At 46.9% G+C, this 15,157-nt stretch overlaps 1 protein-coding gene and 1 long non-coding RNA gene across 3 annotated transcripts in view; one reads left to right on the top strand and one right to left on the bottom strand.

Annotated features, from left to right (window-relative positions):
• Positions 1–1,157: 1,157 nt before the first annotated feature.
• LOC125978223 (uncharacterized) lies at positions 1,158–4,257 on the bottom strand. The gene is made up of 2 exons (XR_007484933.2): positions 3,105–4,257; positions 1,158–3,016 (listed from the first exon to the last, which is right to left on the bottom strand). It is a non-coding gene; the product is annotated as an uncharacterized lncRNA (long non-coding RNA).
• The window catches only part of gfra1a (gdnf family receptor alpha 1a), a 28,545-nt gene continuing 15,815 nt past the window's right edge, over positions 2,428–15,157 (top strand). The window contains exons 1-4 of one of the 2 annotated variants that reach the window (XM_049735358.2): positions 2,428–2,902; positions 4,253–4,555; positions 5,751–5,831; positions 12,804–12,941. In XM_049735358.2, coding sequence (XP_049591315.1) covers positions 2,863–2,902; positions 4,253–4,555; positions 5,751–5,831; positions 12,804–12,941 — 562 coding nt within the window. In that variant the 5' untranslated portion in view covers positions 2,428–2,862. The remainder of the gene's footprint in view (positions 2,903–4,252; positions 4,556–5,750; positions 5,832–12,803; positions 12,942–15,157) is intronic. The other variant, XM_049735360.2, reaches the window with a different exon arrangement.

Raw genomic sequence — 15,157 nt, forward strand, 5'->3', positions numbered from 1 at the left:
ATAAATGCGTGTAAATACCATTTTTAACCTTTATTTAATAAACTATATGTTGAGCTATGCAGCGTAGTACTGTGTGACTCGAAGAAAGAGTGCGTTGAGACAAAGACTTCTTTTGGGCTCTTCTTAGCCACTTTATTTGGAACTATGTAAACATGGATTTGTTGCATCATCGGTTGGGATGGAAAGAGGAGATCGAACTAACAACCGCTCAACATATCACCTTAATACCATAAATGAAGGTTTGTCAAATTCTATTAGGTACATTTGCGCTCCCCTCATGTCAAACAAATCACTGCACCTGAACAACAGTATTATATCTGTCTCAGCATCTGAGTACACAAATACAATTAGGCTTTATCTTAACACTATATAAAATAAAGGGTGGGCAATCGCCTGACAAGAATTAACATCCAAGAGTCATGTTATATTTGCATTAATTTAGAGTCTTTTATCAATTTATGATCTTATTAAATCACAAATTAATAAGTGTACTGGAACTAATAAAAAAAAGGTCATATTTGTACATATTTTACGTATATATATGTACGTTTATCATCGACTAGTACAGGTTTTGGCAACCGGTCCGTGGCCCTTTAGTGGTCCGTGGCTGTATTGCAGCTAGTTCGCGAAATTGAAAATGGAAAATAATTGTAAAATGTTTTAAAGAAGATTTATTTATTATTTAGACCATTTATTTTCCAGTTAATTCTATGAATCATTCACCCATCCATAGTATGCCAAATGTAGCTGAGACTCCCAAAATAAACATACAGATGCAAATAAACAGCCTGTATAGGTCTATCCTCCTTCGGCGCAAAATAAAATAATATTTCGCCAAAGTAGTGGTCCCCGAGTTGCTTCTTGGTTGTAATGGTGGTCCCTTGGACAAAACCAGTTGAAAGCCCCTGGACTAGTAGATAGTTGGATATTTCAATTCTAAATTTAAATGCCTTTGCGTTATTTTATTTTTTATGATCTTATTCATTGTCCGTTCGTTCGTATCACGTGCATTAAATGCACGTGCACTCAATGAGGCAGGTGAGGCAGTGCCTCACCTTGCCACCAGGGGCGGTAATGGCTCAACATGGTTTCCTCAGCTGTCACCATAAGTTGTTCAAAAATGAATAATATAATAAAACATAATATAATACCTGTCCTGTGGTTTATGCTTTTAATGCAATTTTGGTGTGTTTCCTATACATTTGGATCATTTTCATAGTCAAAATAGCTGTATTTCTTGTTCAAATAACAACGGGAGACGAGAATCATGGAGGCTGAGGCAGTGACAGGTAGTGCTTCTCAGGGCGTGCGTGTGAGCGTGTGCACCACTCGCACACACACTGTAGTGAGCGCGTGAAAACGGCGCGTGCTTGCAGTCAGCGGGAAAAGACGCGTGCCTTGAGGCAGCCAATACTTTTGCCTAAAAAATTGGGGCGATAGTGAACCACGACACGAGTAAATGCGAGAGTAAATTGAGAAGAAAAAGAAAGAAAAGAAAAACAACCAACAACATTCGGTGCTAACGCGTTGCTATTTGGCTTTATTTTCCCTGAAAATGGAGGCTATAATCTCTAAGATAAGACATTTTTCAAAACTTGACTGTCAGTCAAAGCAAGAAATCATAAGTAAGGGAAGACCAACGCCAGATTTGTGAGGATTAATTCAAACTACGTTCCTCCCGGGACGGACTACAACACATTCGTTTCAAAAGGAGTGGTACTCTAAAAAAGACTTCATTTACAAGTAAAGGTAAGAATACTGCAGTGGTGTGTTTAAATGTACAGTGGTGTTTAAAATGTTATTAAATTTAATCAAGAATGGGATAACAACCATGTATGCTTGTAAATCTGACTTGTGAGTCAGTGCATTAGCGTCATACAGTACGTTTGTGCCTCACCAACCCCAACCCTCACCGCACATCACTAGTGCATTCGTTTTTTTAACCTCGCCTATGAATGGACACGATGAGGTCTTGTCTGTGTGCTTTACCTAAAATACTCGACAGATGGCGCCAGTGTCCACCATGTTACGAACCCCTTTGGACGCGTTTATTGTGCAGTCCGTATATTCCATATGCATACGTATATTTGACCTTGTTATTCATCCTATATCATGTGAAGGATAGAATGTCTTCAGGGTCTGTTTGTGTGTGTGTGCGCGCGCGCGCGTGCGTGCCTTGATAATATAATCAACATGCCGCTGACAGACGTCCAATGGCTACCAAAATAGCATTGCAACTTGCAAGACTTTTCACAAATATAACTCTGCTGTGTGTTTAGTTTTGTTTGAATAGACGTGCAAATGAGATAGGTGCTGGAGATTAAACTTGTTGAAACATTTCATAAATGCTCCGAATGATCCTTTCGAGTGCAGAAATTATACTTTGAAAAGGGGTGGGGGCAAACAGATCGCCGGGTTATTTTCATTACGCGCGCGCTGGGACCGCGGTGCTCATTAAAGATAAATATGTATGTGTGCTCGTAACACGGTCACGGCGAGCAGGCTGGCAGCTGTTCTTGTGGTTCTCAGGCTGCTGCTTCTTTTGAACATCCTTCTTATTGTTCTTGTTCTTGTGTGCGCTGCATGCATTGGTGGTCGCGCACTTGAGGGGGAAGCTGGTGCGCTCTTGCTGCTTGCTGCTCAATGCGCCACTCGGGCAGACGCGAGCATCCCGCCGGACGAGCACAATTGAACTCGCAAAGCTTTTCCAGCCGGACTTGTTGCCAACGCGTCAAAAGGGAATTTATTTTCTTGTTGCTTTTGTTTGCGTGGCAATGGAATTCCTTCCCGTGGATTTAAAGTGAGCCCAACTTTGCGCATTTTCTTCCAACGAAGCTGTTTATCGTCAAGCGTGAGGAGAGGATGATGCTCGCTGGATTCTGTCTTCTTTTGCCTCTTTTAGGTACACGTCCACCTTTTTCTTTTCGGGCTCATTTGTATTTCTTGTCTTGGCTGTGAGGGTGAAGCCTTGCGGGTTCGGGCTTGAGCAGAGCCCACGGTTCGTCCGAAGTCCAAACTGCGACGTCAGAAAGAGAAAGTCAGCCGGGAGCTTGTTTGCCTTGTCAGGACGATCAACTTTACTCCATAGAACTTTGAATACTTACAATGTAAATTCGAGTGTTCGATAGGAAAGCGTGCACAAAGCGTGAAGCAATTCAACTCCAAGAAGCTGCTGCCAAAAGCTGCATCATCGTCTTGCTGCTACTCAAAAGTCTGTCTAATGTTTCATCCTTTCGTGTTGCTAAACAAGATAAGCATCATACCACAATCACAAGACTTGATACAAAACGTGCTGTTCGAGAAAATGATCCATGACAATGTTGAATTTGTTTCCCAAACCAAAGTGGCAATACGATACAATGATAAAAAACATCAATGCGTTCAGCCTTTATGACGGTCGATGTGTTCTAGATAACAATCCACGGCGATGGCAACATTTGGTCACAAAATGTATTATTAAAACAAGCTTAACGACACTATGATGTAGCATTTTGAGAAGTGCTTCTTATAATGTTTTGATGCTTTCATGTAGCATAGCAGATTTACTTGTCTACTCTAGTTTGGTACAGATAATGAATGCTGTTAATGTTACTATGTATTGTTCCAAATGCTTTGAAGCTTTTATTTTGCTAAATCATCTAACCAGAATATCAGAAACAATCGTTTAAAAAAAAAAGTAAAGTTATAGATAAAACAACATGATGAAATGAATGTTTTGTCCTAAACAAAATAATGATATATTGTTATATAGCATTGGTCGTTCAGAAAATTGGAAAAAAAAATGTTCGTCATTGTTTTCCAAAGTAGAAGCAGATGTTTGCAAATGTCTTATTTTGCTGAAACACAAATATAATCAGTCTGCTTTTATGGAGGACCAGAGAACTCGGACAATATGTACTGTTGAGAGGCTGAAATTGCGACCATATGACGTTAAAATTGTTGCTAAACGAGTCATCGATCATCAAAATAGTTGCAATCGTTGCACCTCGAACTGCTTTGGGACCATTTGGTTCATCTTTGTGCCAAAACATTATTCAAAATAAGGGTAGGGTGTCCGTGAAGTTCGGTCATACAGTACCTTTCTCGATTAGAAAACAAATGGATTGCCAACCTCTTGTGGCACCTGTAGGCAATTTCAAACCTTTTTATGCAGACAGCATTTCCTCACAGAATTTCGCAAGACCAAAAATGACATAATGGCTCTGCTTTGATGGATACTGTTTCTAATATGGGTGTCCCTTGACCTTTCCAGATGGTCTGCACGGGGTCGAGGAGGGCGGACGGGTGGTGCGGCCGGACTGCGTGCGGGCCAGCGAGCAGTGCCTGAAGGAGGCGTCATGCAGCAGCAAGTATCGCACCATGCGGCAATGTGCCGCCGGCGCCGCCAAGGAGGGCAACTTCAGCGGGGCGCCACGCCGCGATGCTCAGGACGAGTGCCGCCGCGCCATGGACGCGCTAAAGCAGAGCCCCCTCTACAACTGCCGCTGCAAAAGGGGCATGAAAAAGGAGAAGAACTGCCTGCGCATCTACTGGGGCATCTACCAGACCTTACAAGGTGTGTCTTCTCATGCGTCTGTATGGAGTGGAGGTGACATCAGCATGACTTGTTGACATGATTGCACACTCACCTCCTCACTGTGCCAAGTATTGTTACGTCTGTCTACATGTGTTGTGCGCCATATTTTGTTTGTTGCTTAAAGATTACCAGCAGCACAGATGCTATTTGTTAGCCCACATGTGGTCTTTGCCATTAGGGTTTAGCATGAAGCTAAACAGATTTGTAACTCAACTCAGCTTTGTAGAAAGACAAAAAACACAACCCAAAACAAAAGCAGCTGCACATCAAGTCAAAATGTTTGTCAAAATAAATAAATAAAATCTGTCATTTTTACAGCCTAGGCCATATTAGCCTCGTCAAAGGCAACAGAGTCCAAAAGTAGCACAGGGCTGCACATCCACGAGTGGTCCAGCGCAGTCGTGACCGATCAGTCAGCCTCTCCTCAAAAATCGACCCACTCCTGACCCCTTTTATGCGCGCCTGCAAAGGCGACACGAACCTTGACCTCTGCAGTCGCTTTCTGCGGACATAATGGAGCTTGAAGGCCCTCAGCACTGGCCAGCTTAAAGGCTGAGCGAGGAAGAGGCGAGATAGCGAGCTGTGCGTGTGTGTCGGGGGGGGGGGGGCTAAACTCTGTTCCGTCAGTCCCTACGAGACGACTCGCGCTCGTGCGACGCCGCTGGCCAACCCGCCCAATCGAGCGTGAGGCTGCGGGCCGCCGTGGCTATCGACTGACCCGGATACCCGTGACACGCGTAAACAACACGCCAATGTGCACACGAGGCCTATCCTACACATCCTTCTGCTGAGTACCTCTTGTACGTTATGCTATTGTGTCCGCAGCTTCACATTTGTAACTAATTAAGCGCACCGCTTTCTGTGATGAAATGCAATTTTGCACTAAAAACGTACCACTCACATGCTATTTGAATTTGGCTCAGCAAATGACTTTCCGTTTCTCAAACAAGCGTCAGGCAAGTCAAAGTGCGAGTAAAACAAGCGCCATTGATGTCATCTGTCTCTCTGTGCTTTTGTTTTGTTATCGTGGTTACACTTTCACTGAATGCAAACTATCCCAAGTGGCTCTCAGTCGGACCCCGAGTCAGTGTTTTTATCTTTTCCGAGGCAGAATGCTTGCATGTGATGTTTGTAATGAGGAGTCTGCTAAGCGAGCGTCTTCATCATGTTGCAGGCAACGACTTTCTGGAGGAATCTCCCTACCAGCCCGTCAACAGTCGCTTGACCGATATTTTCCGCCTGGCCCCCATCATCGGTGAGTGGAGCCCATACCTTGCACGTCGTCGCTCGTCTTGTTCGTCCGAGAGCCTCCATAAAAGTCCAATGCCCCCCCCCATATAGTCCTTCTCCGCATGGAAGTGATCCCGCATGTTGGAGATAACTTCTGAGTCTCATTGAGCAGTGTTGAAAGCTCGCATGAAGGTTGTTTGGATAACAGCGATGCGCTTGTGTGGGAGATGGCAAAGTCGTCCAACTCTGTACTTAAGACTTACTGATTCTACTTAACGAGGGATTTGCAGTGTGAAAACCGCTCCAAGGATTTAAACAGTCGCACTGTAAACAAGCCGCAGACATTAGCCACGGCTGCTACCGAAGGGAGCGTTACAAGAACACTAAATGTCATTGGTCTGAGTTTTTTTGCGGGGGAACTGTTAGATGACATGCTTTGCAAGGTGACTTGAGCTAGGCCCTTGTGTCGCCGTCATCTTTCTCCTTGCTCAAACTGAGAAAATATGGTCTCCTGGTAATCAATGTGTTATTAATGTGTGTGTGCGTGTTTGTGTGTACGTGTGTGTGCGTGTATGCGTGTGCGCGCGCGCATATGCGTGTGTGTGTGTGTGGGGGGGGGGGGGGGGGGGGGGGGGGGGGGGGAGGGGGCGTGCCGTGCGCGCATGTGTGCGCTAAACTGTGCTCAGCCCAAAATGGCAATTTTATGATTTTGCAATCTTCTTTCCGGTGTCTTGAGACCATCTGGCAAGCCGCAGGCTGAGATCGACATATCAAAGACACGTCAAATCAAAGTGAGGCAGGCGCTCAGCCTCCAAGACGTCCTCTTAGCCTCAGCGGGGGCTCGGCTGGCCTAAAAACAACAACAATGCGGTGCGGGTGACGTCGTAACGCGGGCGGGCGGCAGCAGGATGCATAGCGTCACTCACCTATTTAGAACATGGAGGAGGCCAGTAAAAGCCAAAAACAAACATTGTATGGGTTATCATGGCTGCAAGTCGTACCCCCCCCACCCCACTCAAGCGCCCTCAGTTCAAAATGCTCTCGCAAGTTTTTTTCTTCCTTACTTTGACTTTTTAATGACAAGTTGAGCCTGAATGGTGTCTTGTCTTTTTTTGTGGCACGTGCAAATGGTGTCACGCAAGTCTCAACAATTAGTGCATCATTCTGCCGGTTGATTGAGTTGAATGAGGTCAGCAAGCAATTGGACCTGAATGACTTGTGCACTTGTCTTTCTTCTGTACATATTTCAAATGGCTCTTTTTGGGTGGAGATGGCGGCCTGTTTAGGCAGGTAGCTCAAATCATTTGCGCTTTTCATTCGAAAACGGGCTCGTACAAAGGCCCACTCTGTTCATATCCGTACAGCACCCCGTCAGGCCAGCAGACGAGTCGGGCTGTGGTTCTTTCTCTGGTATCCCTTCAAGCTCCCTGTCCTGTTTAGTCTGCTTTGCTTCCTACAGTTGAGGCAGCGGCAGCGGCGCACGTTTCCCATCCCTGCCAAGTCGACGGCCGGACCGCAAACGACGCGGGTCTGCTGCGCCAAACAGCCTTTTAAAAGAAACTGGCTTCCAAAGAAAGATGATGAGAGAAAGGTACAGGTCAGGCTAAAGCAAGTGACATAATGGAGTGTCTGGGCAGTGGCCAGATGTGCGCAAACTGATGAGATTGACATTAGGGCTTCCTCAAAGTGCCACGTAGGAATTTCTTCTTCTTTGTGTGAGAGCTGTAATGCAACATCCGCCAGGACCTGGCCAACTAAGCGTAGTTTCACAAGAGAAACTCAAGTGCAAGGTGTGCAAACTTTTGTGCTCAAGGGCCATCTCTTATAGGAAATGAATTTGACATTTTTATTGAGTAAGCAATTCTTAGATGAGATCAATGAATTAAACATCAATTGAAAGGATGAATGAAACAACAATGGATTCTCATTTCCTCATTTGAAGTTGCGACTGTGCCTGAGCGGTCCAAGTCAGCATGCTGTCACTATGACAAATACATTTGAATGAATTGGCAAACTCGCATTTTCAACATGAGTGTCCCAATATTTATGGAGCTGCCAAAGTTTTGCCACCCCTGCTGGAGTTTAGATTAGTAGCAAACCAGCCTGTGCTTTGGAGCGATTTCTTTTCCAACCTGCATGTTTGACAAGCGTCCATGCACTAATTACAAAGCACTTCCTGGCTTGTTAGGGATGTGTTCCCCCCCACCTCCCGCTCGCTCGCTGGCTCTGTGTGTGTGTTTAAATGTGTTTGTCTCGCCCCCTCGCTCGCTCCTTAATCCACGTCCTCCTCCTCCCTCTTGGCTGCCGGCGGAGCGTCACCCACGCCACGTGTCGACACTTCAAACGCCTGGCAGAAACCGTCGCGGAAACATCTGTTAGGGGGCGGCCGCCAGAAGCTGAAGATGCCCTCGGCAAGTGCTTCTCGATAAGTGGCAAACTCGTTTTGGGCCCGGGCGTTACGCTTTCACGGATGTCACGCACTGTAGCGAGTGAATCATCTTTCCCCATTAGAAATTCCGTCGATCCGTTCAGACTCCACTTTTTGCAATGCTCATGTCAAATCCAAATGCATGCAAAGGCGCCATCTAGAGAGTCATGACAGTGATCAACAAAGTTGAGGTTCATCAAAAGCAGGAGCGGGCACTCGTGAGACCCCTCGCAGTGGAGCATAACGTCAGACAAAAAAGTCCAAATTGGCACAAATCCTCAGAGACGATTGGGCTCGACCTCTTAAAAAAAGAAATGTGTGTGATGGCAAAACAAAGATTTCAGATGAGGCTGTTTTTATTTTTCTTCTCTAGGAAGTCATTAGCTTGCTCCTTGGGGTGTTTTGAGTAAACCATTTCACAGAAATTGTCACGACTCGTCCCCGATCGTGTTATAGTTTTGTTTGTGTGTCTGTGTGCTCGCCCCTCCCCTCCTGTGTGCCCATGATCAGTGTGATTATTCCCACCTGCCTCTCGTTACCTGTCGTGTATATAAATCCTGTCTGCCCCTCACTCCCTGTCGGATTGTCGATGTCGTCACCTTTGCTGTCCTTGTGGTTCCTGTCTGTTTCGAGTCTGTTTCTGTTTGCCATCCCTGTCGGTCAGTGTTATTAGTTTGCCAGTTCTTGTCTGTTTCCCTCGATGCCTCGTTCCACTTCCCTTTTCCCTCAATAAACCCTGGTCCAAGCTGCACTTGGTCGCCCTGCTCCATTTCCACTCCGATTCATGACAGAAATGTTGTGAAATTGAAAAAAAAATGAACAAACCTCATTTGTCCTCTTTAAATCAAGTTAGTTTTCCCTCATGGTCTTCATTATTTGGGCTTTGTTCTACGAAATGGGGTCACCTTTTGGGGCCAGTCTGCATCAGAATGGAAGAGTCCATCTGTCACACCCTGCGGAGTCTCTTCCTCTTTGCCCAATCAATAGAGCCTCGTGTTGGATTGGAAACTTGAGGCCCTGCCGACAACAATGTATTGATTTCTCTCTCTCTTTCGCTGTCTCTTTTTTTTGGGGAATTATTATTTCCCTCCCGAGCGGCTCTCCTCCTCCAGCGGTGCTCTTTTGCTCACGGAAGCTTCCGTGATGCCGTTGTCGGGTTTGGCTGACCTGGCGTTTGTGTTCATCTTTAATGGAAAGGCAAATGCAACAAGAGGAGAGCAATCCTGCACATCCATGTATTCATGCTCTTTTAGTATTTGGAAGACATGAGGAGAAAGACATTTTGGCATTGGGAAGCACGATTTGAGAGCAAATCTTTTTTGGAATGACAGCGACTGTCAATGGTACAAATTAGATTGATTTGGGTAATGACATTCAGCAGTGTATCGTGTCTTCACATGACTTGAAAATGACGTGTGTGTCAAAGTGGCTTGCCAGCAAGGCTCCCTTGCCAGCGAGGCTCGCTTGACGCGGTGGCTGCTCGTGGAAGCGCGCGCCACGGCCTGCTTCACAGAACATAAGCCTCTGCGGCGTACTTTTCTCCTTTAGTAGTCAGTCATCTCAAATTGGTCCGGCTCTGTTGCCATGGAGATGTTTACCGCCGCAGCTAGGAAAGGGAAGCAATGTGCCGTGTCCACAAATTATTAGCGGCAGGTATTACAAAGGCTATTATCCAGTTTGAAATGCTCGAGCCCATCAGGCTCTCATTTCAGGAAAAGCTCGTCAAGGCATCGCCGGCTGGAATGAGTTTGAAAAGCATTTCTTTTACTTTTGGTGCCCGAGCCGTTATTCCCTCTCTGGAGATTTCAAGCCCCCTTGAAATGGTTTTGCTTCTGTCTGCGGTTTTGGCAGAATTCAGCCCTTTGGCTTGGCAACCTGACATGTCGGCCTATCCAAAAGTAGCCTCAAAAAGTCAAGAATGAAAGAACTCGGCCAATTTGCTTTCAAATGGCTCACCATGCCAGTTTCCAGGCAAAATGTATCGGTCCGATCAATGTCTGGAAAAATTCAACAGGCAATTTGGTGGGCACGAGAAGAAGCCCAAACAGGCAGGAGCCCTGCTCACTGGGTTTGAGGAACCCATTTTCTGGTCTTTCATCTCGAGCTTTTTCATGATTGCTCCCATATTCGAAGCTCATCAACTGGACAGATGGCCGATGCTAAATTGCATCATTCTGCCTATTGAGCCAGTTTGCGTTTGTAACGAAGAAGTGGATGAGTTGTCAAATTGTGTCTTTGTTGCATCCCAATCCTTGCAAAGGGCAACGACTGCAGCAACCCGCGGTGCCACCTGTCAGCCGGCCTCCTAATTCATCCCGCGTCACCGAGGTGGGGAGGCCAGACAGCCGGATCGCCGGGCTGCTGGCTGGACCGCCGGCTGGCTTGCGACGGGCCAAGAAAACCATTTAGTCAAAGGCGAGCAGGTTTGAGCCCCTCAGAGAGACATTTTATCGCATGTGAGGCTGCGGGGCGATTTGTCATCATTAATAAATGCGGCCGACAGCTTCAATCAGCGGGTGGTGGCCCAGCGCCAGATTCGGCAGGTCGGCCACCCGCCGTTGCAATGCCGCGCGTGCAATTAACTGTGGTGCGCGCACTGACGACTGAAATTTCATTTTTGGCTGTGGACGGGGAAAAGCAGCACCGCTGTGGCGTTATTTTTTTTTATTTTCTCGTAATTAGACCTCTTAAAAATGTGGAAAACGGCCGGCAAGGGTGTCCTTAGAATGCTGATTGCCATGGGAACGAGCCTACCCAAAATCATACCCTCAATGGCAATTGGCTCCACATGCTGCTCGCCAGTAAACGTTTGTCAAGCGCTCAACCATCGCTGCAATGCTCCGCCCACATGCTGGATGAAAATTCTTTATGCGTCTAGTTTATGTTGCTCAGACCATTTACAGGTTTTGTATTGGGTAAAGCTGCAAAAAAAAATATACTGGCAAAGACAACCGAGTACAAGGTGTTAAATGTGACGGGCAGATGCTCTCCCGCCTTTGTCACGACTTAAACGGTCCAAGTCAAGGGGCAGGCTTACCATTAGTCCACACAAAAAGAACTTTGAGCTGTGACAGGCGGCGTCCGGGAAGAGCAAAGTGCATGCGATTTGGTCTCGGGCTGCATTTGCATAATTCACGGCGTGTTAGACGATGCGTGCTAATAATTGTGCCTCTCAGGGTGCCGAGGATCTGCAGACAGGTGTGTTCCGGCTTAAATTGTCGACTTTGCTCCCAATGGATTTTCCCCCAGAGTGGACACCACATGGCGAGTCTTTGATTAAACACTCGTGTCACTTTTCCCAAAACAAGTGGGTCTAGAGTTGTTCCTGTCCTTTTTTAATGTATATTATATACGTGAATACAGTCATCTCCTGCCACATCCAAGTTTACGTCTCACAAGTTCAGTACAGTGTTGATTTGTTTTTAAATGTTCAGTACTGCGCACCTCTTTTACGATTGAATGTAGCTTGTGAGCGGATAGAAATAATAAGATCATTTCTGATATTACAATACTTTTTGTGACTTTCCCGTTTGCTATTCGGCATGTGAGATATTTTTCCCGTAAAATATTTGCTGTGGCATAGCAAAGGTTGGCAAACGCAAATCTAGACGGCTGATATTGTTTGCAAATCTTTCGTAGGCTAAAGACACTGGTTTTGCGGCCCAATTTGTGTCGGCCATGTTGAATGAGGGCATTGATGCGCACATTTGCATTTGTTTCATCTGCAAGCACCCCCTTAACAACAACAACAGCAACAAAATCCATGTCCACGCGCGCGGCCCCAATTTGCCAGGTGGAAGCTGCCTCGGCGGGCTCCTCATTTGGTCGCATCGATCCACTCGCCTCGCAAGCAATTGTTGGCTTTTCGGCGAGTAATGCGGGAAAACATCCCTCTGCTCGCCTCCTCTTTTGTGTTCCGCTTGGGAGAAAATGTCTCCGATCTTTGTGGTGCCAGCGAGTGGGCGGCAGATCATTGAGATGGCTTACAAAGATCAAACATGAAGGAGAAAGATGTTGCTTCTTCATCTCACACTGCCACTCCTCGTGGTTTTGCGTGACACAGCAGGGCTCTATTTTACTTTCTTAAAATTGCTGGGACAGGCTGCAAGACTTGGCTGGCAGTTGATTGGCCAACATTTAGAGTGACTTGCGTTACTTGTGCTATTGCAGCCAGACGCATTTACATCATCCGGTTGTGACAAACTCGGAGAAGAAGCAGAGGGACGTGAGTTTCAGGTATATCCCTTAAGCCGTATTCTCCCAATACAATATTGAGAAGTGCTGTCAACTTTTCAGACACAATCCCATTTCTGTACTTTCCACGTAGCGTCCCCAAAAAACCCAACTCTGCTTCGGTGTGAAAGAGGCTTCTGTGTGTAAAAGACTAATGAAACTCAGCAAAGCCCTTGCCTTCGTCCCTCCCTCTCTGCCTACCTCCCCCTCAAGCTCTCTTCCAAAATGTGAGTCAGCTTCCCGTCTCCTCATTTGACTTTCCCCGTCCGTCACACCCGAACACCCTTCCGGCCTCCCTCTGGGCCGGTGCTCCTGAACTGAGCGCATTTCTTGCAGAGGGGACCCAATCCCGGAGCAACTCAGCCACTTTGTCTCTGCCTTGGGTGGGTGACCGGGCCCTAGGGGGCCCCTCTTCAACAGACCTTCAGGACCCCAGTAGAAACAGGAGGGCCCGCCCCAACTGGGCCATACTGGGTAACATGACTGTGTGTGTGTGTGTGTGTGTGTGTGTGTGTGTGTGTGTGTGTGTGTGTGTGCGTGTGTGTGTGTGTGTGTGTGTGTGTGTGTGCGTGCGCGCGTGCGTTCGCGCGTATGCGTGCGTGCGCGCGTGCGTTCGCGCGTGCGTGCGTTTGCATACCCATGTGACATCCAAAGACCAATGACAACTTTCACTTCCAATCATATTCAGTGAAGTAGACCCTGTCCCAAAGGTTTCTGGACCTCTTAAAGTGTTGCCTACCGATTGGGGTCTTCTTCTTGAATTAGCCTGTAGCAAAACCTAAACAACAGTTCTTGCAGTGCCAACACATACCAGTCTCCCATATGTTTCTGGAGTTCTCCCCCTCCCAAGCACTGTCTTTCTTCCGGCGCCAATCAATTCTGAACCATCCACGTAGCCAATTGGGGCCTTGGCAGCCCACTGAGAGAGTGGCTCGTTCATCGGTTAACGGCGGAAGTCTGACGGACGTGTCCTTCTGCAGATGGATGGACTGACGGGGGGAGCAAAGAACTTGCATGCCTCATTTCTGACAATCCCACTGTGTCATTGGCACATTTCCATTTTTGAGGGCGGGCGGGACACTCGAGGATCCTCACAGTCCACCCCGAGACGTGATGGAGATCTCATCGTCTTCATCGAGTGTGCCGAGCCATTGACCGTCCACAATGCGATGGACGCCATAAGTGTCTCTCAGCGCCCGTCATGCCCGAGTCTTGGCGCTGCTTACGTGTGCGCCTCTCCTTCAGCAACCACTTTAATTAAAAAGGAATCCCACGCTCCCCGACAGGAAGGGGGAAGCAGCCTGGGGCTTAACTGTAAATGTTGCTTCTCCCCCAAAGTTGTCATGGAAAGAACTGACGATTTGCGCAGGCCCCAAACACGATTCGCAATAAATGAAATGGATTGGCCGCTTTTGCTTTTCACGTAGCGTTGTCGCGTGATTGTCAACGTATCGCCCCGGAGAAACCTCGCTCCAATATTTAATATCAGCTCATATGTTTAATGGGCTTTCATAGTGCCTGAGGAAGCAGAAGGAAAAACACAATTTCCTCCACTTCCCTGCAATGGACGTTTGGCTAATTTTTTCATCAAAAGAGAAGAGTAGAAGTTCTCGAAAAATGCAAATTTCTGACGCGGTTCTGTGCGGAAAAGCCGACTTTGATTAACATAAAGAAGCTTTGTGTTGACCTCCCGCTTCAATTTTCCTCTCGCAACTCTCATTGCAAAGTCCTGATGAATAATTAGACACTGGTGACGGGACAGGATTAGTATCTTTTATCGCACCTCCGAACACAAATAGAAGCGTGAGCACGAATGGAGGTGAGGCACCAAGCCGTCGGAGGTTGTCCAGAGAAAGCTCAGCAGGCCGCCACTCCAACTTCTGCACTCACGGAGGGAAGAAGCCATGCGTGCGTGTCGAGCCGTTGGCGTGGTCTGCAGGGTGCTTCAACTTGAGAGATTTAGCCAGCCGGCGTCTTGGGTCTGGGAAGTCAAGGTTGAAATGTACTTGAGGTGGCAAATGCGCTTAAAGAGTGCTAGTGAGCGGGGGAGCAAAAAGTCCAAAAGGTGTGTAGTGGCGCAGTGACAGTCAAACGGCAAGTGTCATCAAGAAATGTGACGTCGTCTGCCGGAAAGAAAAATATTTGTGGGCCTCGCTCAATTGGGAGGCCGCTTTCATTGGTCAGCTGAGTTGCCATTTCTACCCGAGTGACAAATCAACTGCTCAGAGCGAGCACGCTGTTTCTCTAACGTGCAGTAGTCAGACAGTCTTCTTAGTTTCACTTTGCTTCGAGTGTTGTGATTTGACCGTGCATGTGGGAGGGGTAAAAAAAAAAAAAGTCCCACAACGCCATAAACTCCTAACTATTCTATGAAATTTTACTTTCAATTTGAATTTTGTTTCAGATTTTCTGCCAACATCCACCGAGCAAGAAACATGACGCATGCTTTATTTCTTTTAGTCGGCCGCAGCAAATAGAAAATGGGCTTCGCGGGCTTTATGTGTTCTTTCAATCATAAATCAGGATGGAAGAACATGAATGTGCATTTGTGTGTGTCGTGTGTGTGTCATGTGTGCGTGCGTGTGTGTGTGTGTGTGTGTGTGTGTGTGTGTGTGTGTGCGTGTGCGTGTGCGTGTGCATGTGCGTGTGCATGTGCGTGTGCGTGTGCGTGTGCGTGTGCGTGTGTGTGT

The sequence above is a fragment of the Syngnathus scovelli genome, chromosome 12 (assembly GCF_024217435.2).
Source record: "Syngnathus scovelli strain Florida chromosome 12, RoL_Ssco_1.2, whole genome shotgun sequence".
Taxonomy (NCBI): Eukaryota; Metazoa; Chordata; class Actinopteri; order Syngnathiformes; family Syngnathidae; genus Syngnathus; species Syngnathus scovelli.